Source organism: Protopterus annectens, chromosome 8.part0, assembly GCF_019279795.1.
Source record: "Protopterus annectens isolate FY-2018-M chromosome 8.part0, PAN1.0, whole genome shotgun sequence".
Classification (NCBI taxonomy): Eukaryota; Metazoa; Chordata; order Ceratodontiformes; family Protopteridae; genus Protopterus; species Protopterus annectens.
In genome coordinates this window covers 1,832,461,477-1,832,480,489 of record NC_056741.1, presented here as the reverse complement: position 1 = coordinate 1,832,480,489, position 19,013 = coordinate 1,832,461,477, and the positions used below count along the sequence as shown (strand labels likewise).

General features: G+C 36.4%; 1 protein-coding gene across 3 annotated transcripts in view; it reads left to right on the top strand.

The window, feature by feature from the left end:
* The window catches only part of LOC122809662 (RNA-binding Raly-like protein), a 904,169-nt gene that overhangs the window by 750,605 nt on the left and 134,551 nt on the right, over nt 1-19,013 (top strand). For all 3 annotated transcript variants that reach the window (XM_044081323.1, XM_044081321.1, XM_044081322.1), the window contains exon 5: nt 6,272-6,397. In XM_044081323.1, coding sequence (XP_043937258.1) covers nt 6,272-6,397 — 126 coding nt within the window. The remainder of the gene's footprint in view (nt 1-6,271; nt 6,398-19,013) is intronic.

Below are 19,013 nucleotides of genomic sequence, written 5' to 3'. Positions count from 1 at the left end.
CATTTTCAAGGAATTGTGAGCTTCAAGGGAAGAGAATTTTACTGCTGCTCATGCCAAGCCTGCTTAAAATGTGCAACTGTTTTGTTTAGCAAATGGTATCACTATTGCGGTATAGAATTTTTAAAGCAGCACAGCAGGTAACATACTTGCATCTTGATACAGAGGGCTACAGGTTCTACTCCCGCAACATGTAGATTTGTAATTTAAGGGGGTGTATGTCCTCCTTTGGATGAGATGCCAAATAACTATTTTTCAGCTTGCCACCCATTCCCTATTGCAATATACCAGCTTGCCATTTTTATAATATAAAGTAGGCAATTTATTCTTCAAGGGCAGCAGGCATTGAATTTGTAGATGAAACACTGAAATATAAAGTTGTTTTCTAGCAACAACCTCTTCACTGGTTTCAGATCTCTTTAATGTGGAATTATTCAGATGAGTTTTACTTCTGCAAAGATTCTGCATATTGATTGATATTGGTGGACTGTATGACAGAAGTTTGAATAGAGTGGCCCTTTACGGTTGAAATGTTCTGAACTGGGCAGGCTGTCATTATTGGGTCATATGACTTGTTTCTTTGCTTAAAGGAAAATGTTCAGAACTATAAATTTAAAACACACTCTAACAAGTGGTGCTGTATTATACAAGGAATATACTTCAATTATTATATAGTATAACTAATGCAGTCAGGAAAGTGAATCAAATAACTTTTGCATGGTTCTAAAAATGTGTGCAAGGAGCCTATGATTTGAAAACAGCCCAAAGGTAAACTTACCCTGCCACTGGCCAGATGCATTTTCTTTGAATGATGGTTTCAAAGGTAGAGAAGTTTTAATGCTAAGGCTCTTTTCATTGTAAGACTATTGCTTTGTTTAGGTTTAGTAAATGTCTATCAGTGTTTGTGCTATAAAATTTTAAATAAAAGTTGTAAATGAAATCCAAATATCTGTAATCATTGTAGAAGTAAGGCATAAAACAGTATGCACACAGAGATTTGAACAGTGTCTATGACAAATGGGGAAAAATAGCCAAGTAATGGGACACTGGAATGGCTGCGTGGGTGGGGGTGGGGCCATGTGGGCGGGGTCAGCAGAGGGGTTGGGCTGTGTGGGTGGGGCTTGAGTTTGCACCCCCCTGCAAAAAATCCTGCGGGCTCCCTTGCTAGGAAGTAATGTTTTCTGAAAGCATTCAAGTATTTTCCTAATCTGGCAGACTAATAAAAATAAGACAAAACCAAAGAGCACTTTGTAGAAGCACAGGCTGTACCATGCATAACCTTCCTTTTAGGTTAACCCAAATATGTGAGTGTGACTCTCAGTCCGGAACAATTCTGTGTGTTAGTATTAGGTTAATAAGCTTTTTTGCCTGAGGGTTTTCAATAAAACAAAAGGTTTTGTTAAGTTTTGACATTGTCTCAAATGGATACAACAAGAAACAACTATATAAAAGATCAACCTACAAAATATTAGTGTATGTATGTAACACAAAAGCTGGAACTAGACACGTAACAAAAAAGCTGTTACATATAAAAGGTGGGAATAATAACTTTTTAACATAATGATACTTTCTATATTATATTCAAATGTAAATGGTCTCACAGACATATACAAAAAAAAGAATAGTGAACTAGATTTAAAAATGTAGAGTGCAAACAGTCATGCTACAGGAGACACATTTGGAAAGAAATGGACCAGTGAATTTGATAAAGAAAGGTTTTCAGGATGGTTCTTTGGGAAAATACCTGGTTCAAAGGAAAGGAGGAGTACTTGTACTGATTGCAAGAGGAGCTCCAATAGTGAAAGAAAGATAATAATGACAGATTTATAGTACTAAGGGGCTACTGGCAAGGGAGGAGGATTATACTGGCATGTATTTCATTTCCACCTAAAACTGGTAGAATGAAACTTACAAAATTCTGGGAGAAATAATCAGCTTTTAGCAGGGAATACTACTTGTAGGTGGGGACTGCAATTTGATTTGCAGCAGTGAATATGTATCGGGGGGGCAAAAAGGAAAATATAACAAACGAGGGTAGATTTTTGAAGAAATTTAGAAAAATATTTGGCATGAAAGATATGAATTCAGTACTAGGAGTTTCAAGTGAATTTGCATATTATTCTCTAAAATACAAAATCAGGTTTACACCAGACAGAATATATATTTCACAGGAACATGTGCATTTAATTGAAAGTTTTGATACACATCCAATAACTATTTCAAATCACGAGCCAGTAATAAGTAAAATAAAAATGAGATGCTGGGGCTTTCCCACCTATCTGTTGAAAAGAGAGGAATTAAAGGAATGGGTGGTGGAAATTATTCTGGAGTTATTAGAGAAGATAGAAATTTCTTCTGAAAATATAGCTAAGGAGTGGGATAAAATTAAAGTAGAGTTTAAAAATATGGTAGAAATGAAAGAAAGTGAGATATGGTTAAGAAGTAACAAAAATTATTTAGAGAGACTGACAAAGGATAAAGTACTGCAGAATAGGGTGGAATCTCACAGAACAAGAACAGGGGCTATTGCAGAATGCTAAACAGAAAATAAGGGATTACCTCGATAATATGCATGAGTTTAGAAAGATTGCTTTTAAGCAACTGTTTTCTGTTAATAACTCCAGAGCACAATGACTCAGGCAACAGAACGTAGAAAGGGTTATTGCCAAGCTTAAATGTCCTATAACAAGAAAGATAATGAGAGATCCTGCAGAGGTACTAGAAATGTTTCAATTTTTTTAGGAAAGTCTATATAAAGCAGTGAAATATGTGAATCAAGAAAAGGTAGAAATGGAAATGTTTATAGAAGAATTAAATATGTCAAGGTTAGAGGTAGATGAGGCTCAATTACTAACAGGATAGGAGGAGATGAGACAAACATGGTGATATATAACCATTCCACAGGAAAGTCCCCATTCCTGTGGAAGTTTGAAAGCTAGGAGGGAAAAAACTGATAAAGATCTGGAAGGTTTTCTTTAACAGTATTTTAAGAGGAGGAGAAGCACCACCATCCTGGAAGAAAGTGGTGGTGGCTGTAATACCTAAAGAGGGTAAAGATCCATAAGATCCAGCTTCATACAGGCCCATTTCAATACCAAACCATAATTATAACTTGTTTATGTCTACAATGGCTAAAGGAATTGCAAAGGTGATACCAACATTGGCATATATGGATCAATGAGGTTTTGTGGAGGGGAGGCAAATATTTGACTACATTAACAGAAAACTGATGATCCAGTAGGAAGAAGAATGTAAAAAATACCATTGTTGTTGGTAGGTCTTGATGCAGAGAAAGCATTTGACAGAATAAGCTGAGGGTTTATGAGAAGGACAATGTTAGCATTTGCATTCCCTGATAAAATTATAAGGATGATTAGGAAGATATGTGAGGAATTGGAAGTGCAAATGAAAGTGGGTGGTTTTCTGTCTAATATTTTCTGTTTGAGCAGAGGAACCAGGCAGGGGTGTCCTCTTACCCTTGTGTTATTTGCATTACATTTAGAACCATTGGCAAGGAAAATAAAGGACTCAGAAATTCAAGGATATAAGTGGCATGGTAGTCAAGAAAAGCTGGGTCTATTTGCAGATGAAATTATTTTATATCTAATAAAACCAGAAAAGGACGTTTCAGTGTTGTGGAACATTTTGAGACAGTTTCAAATCTTTTCAGGATACAAAATTAATGAATCTAATACAAAGGCAATAGCTGTAAATAATGTATTCACACATGAATTAGTTCAGCAATATTCATATTTATGGGGACATAATAAAATGAAGCACTTATGGGTATGGATTAAAAAAGATTCTGGTGTGGCAGCTAAGGATATGTGGGAAGAGACTAAACAAAAGATAATACAAAAACTGAGAAATTGTAAGCTCAGTTTTATGGATGCGAGTAGCAAGATGTAAGCAGTTAAAGGTTTTTAGTCCATTTAGTTTTATACACAGGTCAGGAATATTTTTATCAACCACAGGAGAAGTTGTGGATAGCAATTAATAGAGAGCTGAAGGATTTTATTTGGCAAAGGTAGATGGCAAGAGTCAAGTGGGACAAGCTGAATCTTCCAAAAGAACAAGGCAGTCTGGGATTACCCAATTTGAAGGGGTATTTCAAAGCTACACAATATTGGCTCTTATACATAGCACAAGCAGAAACATGTAATTCAAAGTGGAAAGAGATGATTATGAAAGAGGGGGAAGCTCAAGAAACAAGGAGAGAGACTGGAATTTTGGATGCAGATCCTTGAGTAGAATAACAATAACCTTACAGAATATTATATTCGTAAAGCAGCAGAAAGTATTCTAAGAACTAAACCAACATATGGAGAAAGGAAATTCTGCTGATAGGGATGACTGTAATTAGAGATACAGAAAATAGGCATGAAGGGGCTGAAATTTATTAGAGAAAATTGGAAAAAGAACTAAGCTACTGGGAGCAAATAATTAGAGAGGGGAAAGGTAATAGAATGGGAAGTTGCCAAGAATTTATTAGGACTGCAGGCTAGAGACTGTCTTCCCTATCAAGGACTGATATCAGAGTATAGGCAAAGAGAAATAAATGGGGGTATCCTAAGTGAAAGACCAGCAGTGGTAGAGTTTTTAGTGGAATCTAGAAGAGAAGCTGCTGTTAGAAATGTAGACTCCAAATAATTTTTCATGTAGATAGCAAATGTTGGAGGTATGATGAGGAAGAAAGATGTAATTGGGAATATATTGTCTGGAAGTGTAATGAGTTGGCAGACTAAAAAATCCCTGAAGACTATTCTATCAGAAATATTAGGTGAGCAAATTGGTATGACTTAAGGAAATATTTTTTTGAGCTATGATACAGAATCGGAATTGCCTAGACATAGTAATGCCTTGTTGAGTCTAGTTATGGTGGCTGCTAAAAAAGCAATTACTACAAAATGGAAATCAAAGTCTAAACCAACTGTACTAGAAGTACTGAATATAGTAACAGAGATATGACAACTGGAAATGGAATATTTAGAAAAGGGTAGGAGCAAATTATATTAAAAAAAAAGAAAATTGTGGGAACAACACATGCAGGCCAGGAATGGGGTTTAAAAGAAGGTAGGATTTGATTGAACTATTTAATGTTTCACTGACAATGACTGGATTGGTTATAAGTGATGTGTAATGTTTGCAACTAAAAGTATGTCAATATGGTTTGTTTTCATTTATATAAATGTATGATTGCCTATGTGGGGAGGTTAGCATAATGGTTAAGGTGTTTACCTTGCAGACACAAGGTGCACGGTTTAATTCTGTCATGGGGTAATTGGCTATTCTAAAAATGGCCCACAAGGGCAGTTAGCCTTGTACTAATCAATGAACCTATAATTTAATATAGATGTTTTTTCTTTATTAAAAAAAGGCCCTTCCTGATGTAAGTGCAATCTCCTGTGCAATAAGAACTATTGCTGAAGTGGCTTAACTGCTAAATTCTCACCTCCAAGGCCACCTCTTGCAATGCCACCCTTCCTCCAACAGACTGAAACAATGGACAGCCTCAGCCTGTGCCTCCCTCCCAGGACAGACATGGCCATCCTCTCCTGACAACTCCATCAAGCACATGAGCTGCTAATTAGTCTTCAGCTGTCTTGGCAATGGTCAGGGCTTTATCCCTCTATGCCACCAGCCCTGCTCAGCTTTCTACTTCTGTGGAAGTTAGGGAAAGGAGGCATCGCAAAGGATAATTCAGTTTAAAAAAAATTATCAGTCTAGGTTGTTCAGCCAAACTCCTTTCCAAATGGACAAGTCATATAAAATCAGAGAAATGTTCTTTCAAATGTTTAACATCACTTTGTGTCCCCTACAGGGGTATTCCATCTTCCTCTTCTCATACAGGGGGACATGCAATCCACACATCTACTACTTATTATAATTAACTGTGGGGATAATTGTAACAGTGGGTAGGAGAAAAATATCCTCACTGTGGCTAGCATCCTCTGGCCAAATCTGTTCAAATTTTTAGCTAATTTATAAAAATCAGAATTAATTTACACTGCATTTACCCAGAATTCCTATTTCACAAATTCAGAAGCAGTGAGCTTCAGAATGAGTCCTTATCTGCACAAAGTAATGGGAAGATAGTGGGATGATAACAGAATTTTCTTGTGTATTACCTCAAACTGAGAAACAACTGAAGATTGCGATTGTGAAGGCAGTACCTACTTATTGTCAAAGTGAGAGTCTCATCAGGGACTGATTGAACCAAATATGGTACAGGATGTCCAGACATTTATAAACTGTCATGTCATTTTCATTCCAGTGAAACCTGATGAACTGCAGCTGATCAAAACAGAGCTGACTCAGATCAAAACACAGATCGATGGCTTGCTGGACAACCTGGACAAAATGGACCAAGAGCAGCAGCAACTACAGAAGAGGGTACCAGGTAAGAGGACCAGAGACATAGTGTGAATTCATTCTTTAGCTATGCAGCCTTCCTTGTACAAGTTAAAGTCAAGCCCTCTCAATTTAAGCTCTGTATTTAGAGTACCCTACTAGCAAATGACTCTCTGACATTATTATTATTATTATTATGACTCTGAGCTTGAATGTGGATCATTACCTTACAGAATGGTTTGAGTTTTGTTACATTATAGCCTAGACTCATACTGATGTTTTATAGAAATGTATCATCACTCAATTGATAACAAAGTGGTATCCAACATAGTAGTAGTTATTACCCATTATAGCACATACTAGCCAGGAGTGCTCTTACCATTATAGCACATACTAGCCAGGAGTGTTCTTACCTTACAAACAGGATACTACCAACTCATAGCCATCTTCATACTGTTGCATTAAGGAATGGATTCTGTTACCAATTGTCAGCTCACTTTAGCAGAGACTGTAGTCCACTGCAGATCTAGGGTACCTTTTACACTGCCAAAAGAACCAGAGATTGTAAGAATGTTTAAAGTCATATTTTTGTGCTGGTGGTGGGGAAGTGGCAAAGTCTCCCACACCTCACTTGCAGGAGGTTTGCTCCTCCTATACTTTTACTACTAATCTGATCAACACTGCAGTTACTGCATCTCAGGGATACAGACCTCCACCCCAGCCCAGTCTTGCAATGAACAGGCAAAGGATGGTACACCTCAGTTAGTTTGCCAAAAATAGGAAAACACAAACTGCACAACCATATTTTGCCAAATGAGCTACTCCTACTCACCTGCCACATCACAGTCTGTACCCCACCACACTTGTCCTACCATTGCTTAGGCAATATCATTACTTTACAAACGGATTCTAAGATGATACCTTACTGTTTGTTGACTTTTACACTATGTAGGGACATTGGCTTACAGTTTCCAAACAATTAAATTACGTTTTCATGAGAAAAAAATCCAGGAATTATACTTATGACTTTTACATGTAACTTTCATTCTTTATTGTGATGTCATTATAATTTATTATAATTTTTATTCTATATATATATATATACACTTAAAGGAAAGACTAGTCAGACTTATCTCATTCTGCCATAAGTGGAATATAATACAATATAAATGTTTATATGTCTTTCATATACATTCCAAACAATTAAATTACGTTTTCATGAGAAAAAAAATCCAGGAATTATACTTATGACTTTTACATGTAACTTTCATTCTTTATTGTGATGTCATTATAATTTATTATAATTTTTACTCTATATATATATATATATATATATATATATATATATATATATATATATATACATATATATATATACATATACACACACTTAAAGGAAAGACTAGTCAGACTTATCTCATTCTGCCATAAGTGGAATATAATACAATATAAATGTTTATAATATGTCTTTCATATACATTCTTGGATTCTCACAGTTTTTTCACAGCTACTCCTTCAGAAGGCTATTTGGTAACTCAACAGCTTCTCTGTGACATAACGATTTCTCATACCACCCTTGAGCTATCTACACTTTAGTTTGAGTAGAGCCATGGTTGCTGATCTAATGCACTGTGCCATTCCCTTATCTAGTGCCCTAAGTTGAAAAGAAAAAAAAAAATAAAATGTCTGTTCCCCGATGTTGCAATCCTCACCTAAGGAGAGTCATGTCTGCTTATTCACTCCTCAAAAAAAGGTCTTCACTTTTTAAAAAAAGGTAGCAAACTGCTTGCTACAAATTATACAACATACATAGTGCTTCCTGTAAAGCAGTATTGGAATTCGTTTCCACACCAGCAAGGAAGTGAGTGCTTGTACACTACCGACAAATTAACATCTGCTGATTACTCCCCCTAAATACCTTGTGTCCGGGGTGGCTACACCCTTAGCATCACCATAGTTACACATTTCAGTTTCAGCTTTCCTGTTATCAAGCATCCCTGAATTATTACTTTCTTGGACTACTTTGGTTTTCTTTGAGTACTTAAAGTTTCTTTCATAGCTCTGTTCCCACTTCCCTTTCTTCAGGAGCATGCATATGAAGTTCATTTAATCTCTTTCTTGTGGTTTCCAATGTGAACTCCATAATGCTTCATTTTTCTCCTAAACGTCTCTATTCTATTTTAATGCTCATGAAGTGACACTCACAAGAACCTCCTGCCGTACTTCAGATGCTGTCTCAATGACCCCTGTAGACGTAAATAATTTCTGCTAGTTATGTCTCTTCCTGTCCGCAGTAATATTCCACATCACTCAAATGTACACACCACAAGCACAGCACCACAAACACACAGTAAACCCACACACAAATTCTTACCATACACCAACTCACATACACAAACACACACAATTATACCACAAATAACAAACTGTGCACTATGATCTTGTGTGTATGCAACCCTCCTCTCAAGCCCTAGAGCACACACACAAGCCCACTCATCAATACAGTCATAATCACATAACAACCTAGCATCTCATGTATACAGCAATAAACAGCTACTATAAAAGACAGATGCCACTTTCCAACACATCCTACACGTGTACACTCTCGATAAATATATGGATAACAAGCACACACACACGTGATCAATGAGAGTGCACTTTGCTGAGTGTTACTTGACCATTAGAAATATGACAATGACAATAACCTAGATTTTCATAATCAGCCCCTCAGTGTCTTGAATTACCCCACTACTAACAGGGAACTTAACAGTAAATAAGTGGGGACTTTTACCACCAAATTACCATCCACAAAGAGAAAACACCTCAGCAGCAGATACTTAACTGTCCTTGCAATTGCAGTAGAAGAGTATTTTGAGTTTTTCGAAATCATAGGATCAGAGGAATGCTGGTTTTGTCCTGCCATGAAAAATTAAAACTTGTTCATCACATCACTTGAATCATTATTGCTACTAATGGGAGTCTTCCTGGTGGATTATAATATCTGGGAATTATTTTACTTAATTTTGCATTTGTTTCACAAAGTAATACAGTGATCACAGCTGACCATTTGCAGGTACTTCCCAGGTGAACATAATTCACAAGGAAAAAGTAGAATAGACAGGCAGTAAGATATACATATCAAACACAGAGACAAATACACACAACAAGCACTGGACCACACCACTGGTCTACTGGGAATTCCCATATCAGCATTTCAGAATGCAGTGTTCTTTGCACAGACATTTCATTTTGTATATTACTCTGAATTACTATCTTAGCCAGGCCATCATGGAGAGCTTCTTTTTCACTACTGCTTTTTGCATGGGAAATCACCTAGAATATTTTATTTATTTATTTAATGCATGCCAACCAGAATAGTGGAATGATCTGAGATTCGATGGATAGCACTTTAGACTTCTAGGTAAACAGTAAAAGGCATTCAAGGGTTGTGGGTTTGTGTCCTACTAGAGCTATTAGTCTAGCAGTTAGCAAACAGGATTAAGGCTATACATTGTTAACAAGCTACTTCTTGTGGTCCAGGCCTTGATTCCCTTAGAATTCATTTGCCTAATGTGTAACCTTGAGCAAATAATGTGAGCAGATAGTACATTTGGGGTAACTGGTAAATTGGGCTAGTCTCCTAAATTTCTCGTGGACCGTATGCCTAGTAACTACCAATGAATCTACTTATATGTAAAATGGGATTCATTTTATCTCACCAAAAGCTTATCTCATTGAGATGATAATTACTGAGATTATCTTATAGGGCTGATTGAAACTGAATGTTTTGAAGGAGATTCAACAATGTAAGGGCCATGCCCTCAAACACATTCACTTCTAAACTACTGCTGAGGTTGAGGAGGAAAAGGACTAATCTTGAACAAAGGCGATGCCAATGAGTTGTTTTTTCACAACAAGGGAATTGCATTGGGCTCCGTACAAAACTGACACATGTTAAGTATCATCTTCATTTTAAGTGATTCTGCATTTTCAATAACTCATTTATGTCAGATGTTTTATTATTCTTTATAGCTTTAATGGTTCTATTACAACTGAATAAACCATATGCAGTTAAACACTAACTAAATCCTTCCATCCACAACCCCTTTTTCACATTTTTCCACATGGGGTAAGAGTGTCACTTCAACAGTAACAATCATCTAGAGCCAAGGTTCACACTACCTACTGACTGACTAAATAAACATTGTTAAAGTCATATTTTCCAAACTAGCACTTATTGATACCACCACAATACTGAACGTACAGACTCAAAATTTGTAATTATGACATAGTTAAGCAGTGGTCAACACGTGTGCTAATCAAACTCCTGATAATGCCCCTAACCCCAACCCTACACATTACCTTAAGAAATTTTATTTTTTCTAACAGTGTCTGTATTCAAAGTATGCCTGAAGGTACTGTTAGAATTTAGTTTGTATTAAGTTTACTGAATGCAAAAGAAAAGCGTAGTTTTGATATTTTTGATATTTTTTTGTATTTTCAATGTTAGTTAATTTCAGCACAACTATGTTTTTGTAGGGTGGTATTAACACATACATAACAGTGTGGCAGCTAGCTCAGATGATTAAGGTTCTAAACTGTTAATGAGTTACTTCCTCTAAGCAAAGGTACAGAGACTGATTCCTTCTACTTATATTTGTTCACTATGACTATAAGCAAGTCATTTAATCAGACAATGCTCCTGGTCTGAGTCTGAAAAAGGTCATGTGGGTAAGTCTTCTGTCGTGGTTAGCAAATTTGATCATCACACATAATCACAATTCTTACTCCTACAATTGAGCAGGCCCATGTTTTGGTGCCCTCCTATTGTTGATGAATTGTGATTCTATAGGTTTTAGTTGCCATTTCATGTGTTAACCCAAGCTCATTCAGCAGCAGCTAGTGCAACTACGCATATATAATGGCTGTAACTGAAAAGACTGAACACTCATTTGGTTGAAAAGTTTTTTTGTGGATGTAAAACAGAAAGAATGCATAAATGAGTGAATGTTCACTTGTGTGAATCACACATGGCTGAATTTAGTTTTATATAGATGAGTTGAAGTGAGCAAGCAAAAGAATGCTTGAATCAAAAAGTGATAGTGAAGATGTATGACATGTTACAGCAGTCGGTGTATATGTGCACATGTTTGTGGGTTAGGATTACAGTAAAAAGGAGAGATTCAGTGTTGAGCATGTTCTGTGTCATTTTGTCTTTTGTAATGATACTGTTAAATAAAGTATTTTTTTAAATAATTATTTTTAACACCTTTATTAAATTAATTCTGAAGACACAGGCAAACATACATTGATATAAAAGAAAACAAACCATATTAACATGTTACAAGTTACATAAATTATACATCAAATTCATTATTTTTATAACTATCATCAATCCAACTTTATGTAAATCGCTCAATTCCTGCCTTCACTTAAACCTCTCTCTTCTTCCTGAGCATTATACCCACAATTTCCATTTATTTCTAATGTAATTTACTCACTATTTTTGACAGAGTACTCTGTAGGAATTTTTAAAATCTGCCAACTCATTAAACTCCCAAAATATATGTTCCCGGTTATTTCATTCTTCCTCATCATGCCTCCAACATTGCTATCTACATGAGGAAAAGTTCTTTGCAGTCTGCTTGGCTCTACAATATTCCTTCAAATCATGCAAACCAAAACCACCTTGTTCTAGTGGAAGGACAGGCTTATCCCACATAAGTCTTGTCTTCTTCCCCTCTCAGAGAAATTCCTTTAACTCTGTATTAATTGTTGCCCACAACTTCTCTTGTTGAAATAAATATGCCTGACCTGTATATAAAACTAAAAGAAATGAAAAACATGTTCATTGCTTGTATCTTACTGTTCATATCCATAAACAAGAGCTTACAGTTTCTCAGTTTTGTATTTTCTTTTGTTTATTATCTTCCCACATTTCCTTAGCTGCCATAACAGAAGCTTTTTTAATCCATACACCTAAATACTTCATCTAATCATTTCCCCATAATATTTATTTTATATTGTGATGACCCACCACTGGACCAGTAATCAAGGAGCCTCAATGCTCAACACTGGCACCTGTGCAGAAGGTTCACTGCGAGGATAACAGGTACACACACAGTATTTCCAGATGCAGCTCTCTACATCAAGTGCAATTTCCCTTAAGAGCACACATAGACCACAGTCAGTCTGGGGCTGGTTTCTCCCTCTTCCTCGAGATCCCCAATAAGTCTCCACACTGGAATAGCTATAGAGTTGAGATCTCAGCTGAGTGAACAAGCCAAGACCTCCAACACCCTCTCTGTCCACCAGTGCTTTGTGTCCCTCCACAAGTACCTGACACACAAACTCTTTGAGGTTTGATTTACACATACACACATACACACACACACACACACACACACACACACACACACACACACATGCACGAAAGGTTGGCACAAGTTTAGTAGCTATGCCCCCTTCTGCCCAGACTATAAGGTAGTTTTCACTACCATCAATCGCTCCTGCCAGCTACCTTAAGGCTCTTCCAAGGGTACCCAGTATACAGAGTGATATTGATATTAATACAAATGGTAGTTTGACTAAGAGCAAGGCTATTAGGAGTGGCAACACAGTGTTACCAAATAAATATGCAAGTACTCTCAAAACTTAAATATTTCTACACACATCAGCCACAATGAAATGTTTAAATTTATTTAATAATAAAATAACAAAACAATACTAAATATATATTCACAGTGACATCAGAGTTCAAAACCACAGGAAATATTTAAAATAACATTGCAGTACAGGCTCACACAAATAAAGAAAAAAATATCTTAATTAACCATTATATTCCTAACTGAATCTAAGAGAATTATACTGTTCCCTAGTAACTTACTATTAGAGCAAGGCAGATGTGGTGAATGGTTCTTGTCAGGTCAAGACAGAATGCAGAATGCCCTGTCTCACTAAGAGACTTCTCAAAAAATATCTAAAATATTACTACTGGGCTAGCTTGCAAAATGACATAATTTCTAGTCATCTGATTATAGTTCTCAGGCCAAACCCCTCATTGCTAGAAGCTAGCAGCATTTAGCATCTACCTGTAAAAATATACAGACAAGGGCTTTTGCTCAGATCTTTGGCAGATGCTAAATTTTATAAAAAAAAAACGTATTTCCTCATGCTTCAAAAGTAGCAATTAGTTCACTCCAAGGAGAATACAGAAAGCTCCCTATTACATACTTTGTGTCTCTAGCCATACTGAAAACGTAAGAGATAGCCTCTTTATTGCATAGCTTATAAAGTAATTTAATTTCAGACATTTTTCTAAAGTTTGCTGGACTGAGGTTAACCCTCCAATTTGCTCTGTTAAGCATATACATTTAAACAGTTACAATAATGCATGTACCTTTCTGTTCTCTGCCAGCAGAGCACACTGTGGATCTATTTTAAACACAAGTATTTTACATATACCTTTTCAACACAAACATCTGTACAAAGCAGATTGATATACACATGACATACAATTCTAATACATTTGTAACACCAGTATCTTGTGTAAATTAGTTTGATATTCATTATTACAAACTTCCAGCTAGCTGTGCTGGCAGTATCTCCTTTCATCACATATTTATTAATTTATTTATTTATTTATTTGTCATTTGTTAACCTAGTTCGCCCATCTCAGCCAGTGGCCCATTTATACACTATAGGAACAATGTACTATAGTAATTATAGGCAGGACTACATGAGAACTAAATGAGTATACACAATTTAGGTTACACATTAGTATTAGCTTGATATTATATAAAAGAGGCATGTAGGTGAAAAACAAGTATAATTGGTATTGATCTTCAGAGTGCAGACAAGTGGAATGAAAGTCATAAATGTCAGAGAGGAGTCAATGAAGACAGTTTAGGTAGCAATATTAGATAGCAAAGAGGTATTAGGTGGAGGGAGTGGGGGGATTAAGTAGGATCTAGGCAATGGTAGGTGCTGGCATTTAAGATGAAATTTTTGAGTTCAGATTTAAAGAGCTGTGTGCTAGTAATGGTTTGGATGTTGGGGGAAGCTTGTTCCAAACCTGGGACACACTGTTTTTGTAAAGAGGTTTGCCAATATTTTTGTTGTGTTTCTGGTGTCAAGTAGGTCTGGTCTAAGCTGTGGAGAGTGTTGGATGGGCTGTAAAGAGAAATTAGGGAGGAGAGAGAAGGACTGACTAAGGGTTTAGAAAGTAAGAAATTTGTTAGTTGCAACTCGGAGAGAAGCAGGTGTTAGGGGAAATCCAGTCAGTGAAGTTGTTTTTAAAAATGTGATTAGTAAGGTCGGTTAGTGGCAAATCTTGCAACACTGTAATAGGTTTGACAGAGTTTAGCTAAAAGGGTGGACTGTAGATGAGTAAAAATAGGAGCGACGTATAGTAGACAAGGAGTGAGGAAAGCTTGAGCTAGAGTTTGTTCTGAATCGGGGGCTGGATATTTTTTGTCTTTAAAGTAAGCAGAGTTTCTGATTGGTATTTTTGATATAGTGCATATTGATATCAGATTTCAATTGGTCATCCATTATAATGCAGTGGAGCTTTGTATGTGGGTCAGCTTGAATAATGGTGTTATCAAGAGAAGAAATGGTGAAGGTGGTTTTGAGATGGGAGAGGGATTTAGGAAAAAAAAGTAGAAGTTTGGTTTTCTTGAGGTTAAGTATCAGTTGGTTGCCAGTTATTCATTTTGCTATGGACAGAAAGGTATTTTGAGTGATAGAGAGGAGGTTGGAAATATTATTAGTGCAAGAGATAATAGTGGAGTCATCCACATATTGTATCAGGGTGGAGGTTGTACAGGACGTATGTAGTTGGTTGGTAAAAACATTAAAGAGTAGAGGGCCAACAATGGAGCCTTGAGAGACCCCAGTATGAATGGGTAAGAAAGAGGAGCAGGTGGTGTGCCATCTCACTAACTGTTGTCTGTTAGTGAAATAGCTAGAGAACCATTTAATAGTAGAGGGGGAGACATTGAGGTTAGTTAGTTTAGCAAGAAGTTTAGAATGAGAGACAGTATCAAAAGCTTTTGAGAGGTCAAGAAAGAGACAAGAAACATGATTTTTGCCTCTGGCTTCAGCAACAGTCTGAGTAAAGGACAGAAGAGCAATGGATGTACTGTGATGGGGTCTGAATCCATGTTGATTATGGATTACGAGGTTTTCATCTATTAGATATTTAAGCAGCTGTTTATGTATGCATTTCTCAAGGAGTTTAGATAGTGCAAAGAGGATGGCGTTAGGTCTGTAGCTGGATGGTTCATTGTTATTGCCTCCTTTGTGTAATGGAATGGTGTAAAAAGATTTCCATATGGTGGATTCCTGTACAGATCTATTAATCAAAATGGAAACAGTGTAGGCTATTGAATGAACAGCAAATTTAAAAAAAGAGGGGAGGGAGGTTGTCAGAGGAGAGGGAGCATGGTTTTAATTTAAGCAGAAGAAATTTTATGTAAAAAGTTGGGATGGGGCTTATTGTTAAAGAGGTATTACTGGTATTACTGAGAATGTTATGTGTGAGATTATGATTTTGACCATTTTGGTTAATTTGTGAATAGATTCTATGAAATAAAAGTTAAGAAGAGTGGTGGCTTTGACGGGAGTTTTGTCGGGGTAGGGGTTGGAGGTGGTAGGGTTACCTGGGTATAGGATTTTATTAACAGAGTGTCAGAATTTTTTTGGTATTGGAGTTACAGGTGAACTGGGCATTATAATAGAATTTTTTCTTATCCTTGTTAATTTGCTTTTTTTGTAAGGTTACAAATTTCGTTATATTGTTGGTAAAGGGGGAAGCAGATTTTGTTTTAATCAATTGTTTCCAGATGCAATATCTTTTTTTCATGGGAGTGAGGGTGTCTTTTGAGAGCCAAAGGGTGTGGGTTGTTTTGATTTTAACTTTTCTAAGTGGTGCCAGAGAGTCAAGGATGGCAAGGAAAGTACGATTGAAATATAGGATTGCATTGTTTAGGGGGATGTATTTCAGAATAGACCAATTTATGGAACTGAGCATGTTGTTGAAGGTATCATTATTAAAAGAGGAGAGGTTGCAACATTCCCTACAGAGATGGAACTTAGGTACTTGAAAAGAGTGTCTGTGTACTCGGATAGGAAGGTGGTCGTTTAGGGAGTCAGGTAGGGTAGTAGTGTTTTGACAGAGGTTAGGGTCAGATGTTAGAATCCAATCCAAAGTGGAGCTATAGTTATTATTTTTCTTGAGGCTAGTGGGTATAGTAATTAGTTGATAAAGCCCATAAAGGCTGATGTTGAGGGAAGGGCTGGTAGCAGATAGCTTTTACCAGTCAATATTAATGTCACCTAACAGGATGGTTTCATCGGGAATATGGAGTGACATCCATGAGAGGATGGCTTCTAGGATAGGAATGTTATTTCCTGGTGGAATATAGACAGCTGCAATGGCAATTGTTTTTTTGGGGGGTAAGGTGGGAGTTTAAGATAAGCAGTTCTGCTGGGTGTAAATTTGGGTGGGTCATGGGTAGGGGGGGATAAACTGAGGTGCTTAACATACATGATTGCAATTACACCACCTTTTCTGGTGACTTTGTCTTGACAGTAGATGTTATAGTGTGGGGCAGGATGTCAGTGTTAGGGATATGGGGTTTTAGCCAAGTTTCGGATAGGGTTTAGGGTGTGTGGGGAGTAGTGGGTTATCCAGGAATGTAGTTCTGAAGTTTTGTTTGGTAGTCTTTGGGTATTGCTGAACTAATTCATGCTTGGGTGTATAATTTATGATTACAGCCTTTGCTTTGTCTTCATTAATTTAATATTCTGAAAAGACTTCGAAACTGTCTCAAATGTTCTACAACACTGAGATACCTTTTTCTAGATTAATCAGGTATAAAATAATATCAACTGTATATAAAGCCAAGTTTCCAACTTTTTGGATCACCATACCAATTATATCCTTGAATTTCTGAGTCCCTTATTTTCTCTACCAATAGCTATAAATATTATGTAAATAAAAAAGAGGAAAGAGGGTACCCTTGCCTGGTTATTCTGTTCAGCCAAAACTTATCAGAGAGGAACTCTCCCACTTTAATTCATGTCTCCGATCCTTCATGTATCCTCCTAAATAACCTTATTATTGTATTAGGGAAGGCAAATGCTTCTACTAGTGGATTCATAAAATCGCAGCTTACTCTATGGAATACTTTCGCTGCATCAAGACCCCACCCATAATAGCAGTATTTTCTCACATTCTGCTTCCCTCTGGATCATCATTGTTCTATTAATGTTGTCAGATGTTTGCTTTCCTTCCACAAAACCACATTGATCCAGATCTATCAATGTTGGCAATACCTGTGCTATTGTTTTAGCTAATATAGAAAAAAAACACTTTATAATCATGGTTTAAAATTGAAATGGTTCAATATGAAGCTGGGTCTTTACCATCTTTAGGTATTATAGCCACCAAAGCCTTCTTCTAATGTGTTGGTGCTTCCACTCATTTTAAAATAATGTTAAACAAAACCTTCCAGATCTTTATCACTTTCCTCCCTTCTAACTTCCACTGGAATACCATCTGTTCCTGGACACTTTCCTGTAGACTTCACTGTTTTTATCTCATCTCCTTCTAGCTTAACTGTTGATTGTTGAGCCTCATCTGTCTCTAATCTTGGAATAAGTAAGTCTTCCATAAATATTTCCATTTGTGCTCTTTCTTGATTTCCAAATTTCTCAGCTTTATACAAATTTTCATAAAATCTGCAAAACAGTCACAATACCGCTATAGAATTTCTGGTTTCTTTTCTTGTTGTAAGCTCCTTAAATTTGTCAAAAACTCTTTCTACTCTCTGTTGCCAAAGACATTCTGCTAAAAGTTGTTGTGCTCTGGTGTCATTATCAAATAATAGTTTTTAATAGCAATCTTTCTAAACTCATGCATATTATCCAGATACTCCCTTATTTTCTCTTTAGCACTCTGTGGCTGCTCATCTTCTTGTTCTGTGAGATTTCCCTTATTTGGCAATACTTTAAATAATTCTTATTATGTCTTAACCATATATCTTTCTTTTTTTTATTTCTACCCTATTTTTTAAACTCAATTTTCATTTTACCCCAGTCACTACCTGTAATATCTGAAGCAATTTCTGTCTTCCCTAATAACTCCTGGATAATTTCCACTACCCATTCCTTAAATTCCTGTCTCTTTGACAGGTAGGTGGAAAAGCACCAGTGTCTCATTGTTACTTCATTACCCTGCATTTTTTTACCTTAGGTTTTATTGGTGCATGATCTGAAATAGTTACTGGATGTGCACCACAACTTGCAATTAAATACACATGTTCCAGTGAAATATAATTTCTATCTAGTCTATTTGAGTTATTATACCTTGGGGAATAATATGTAAATTCTCTCTGGGCCCTTACTACTTAATTCACATCTTCCCCAAAATTTTCTTAAGCTTCATAATAGCAGTTTTTGGTGAAATGTAAGTATATGCCAGCATAATCCTCCTCCTTTACCAATCGCCCCTTACTACCAGAAATCACCATCATTGTCTTTTTTCTCTTCTGTCACATTTGGAGGTCCACTAGCAATTAAAATAATTACTCCCCTTTTTCTTTGGCCTTGATATTCTGCTAAATATCTATCCTGAAATCCTTTTTTATCAAATACACACA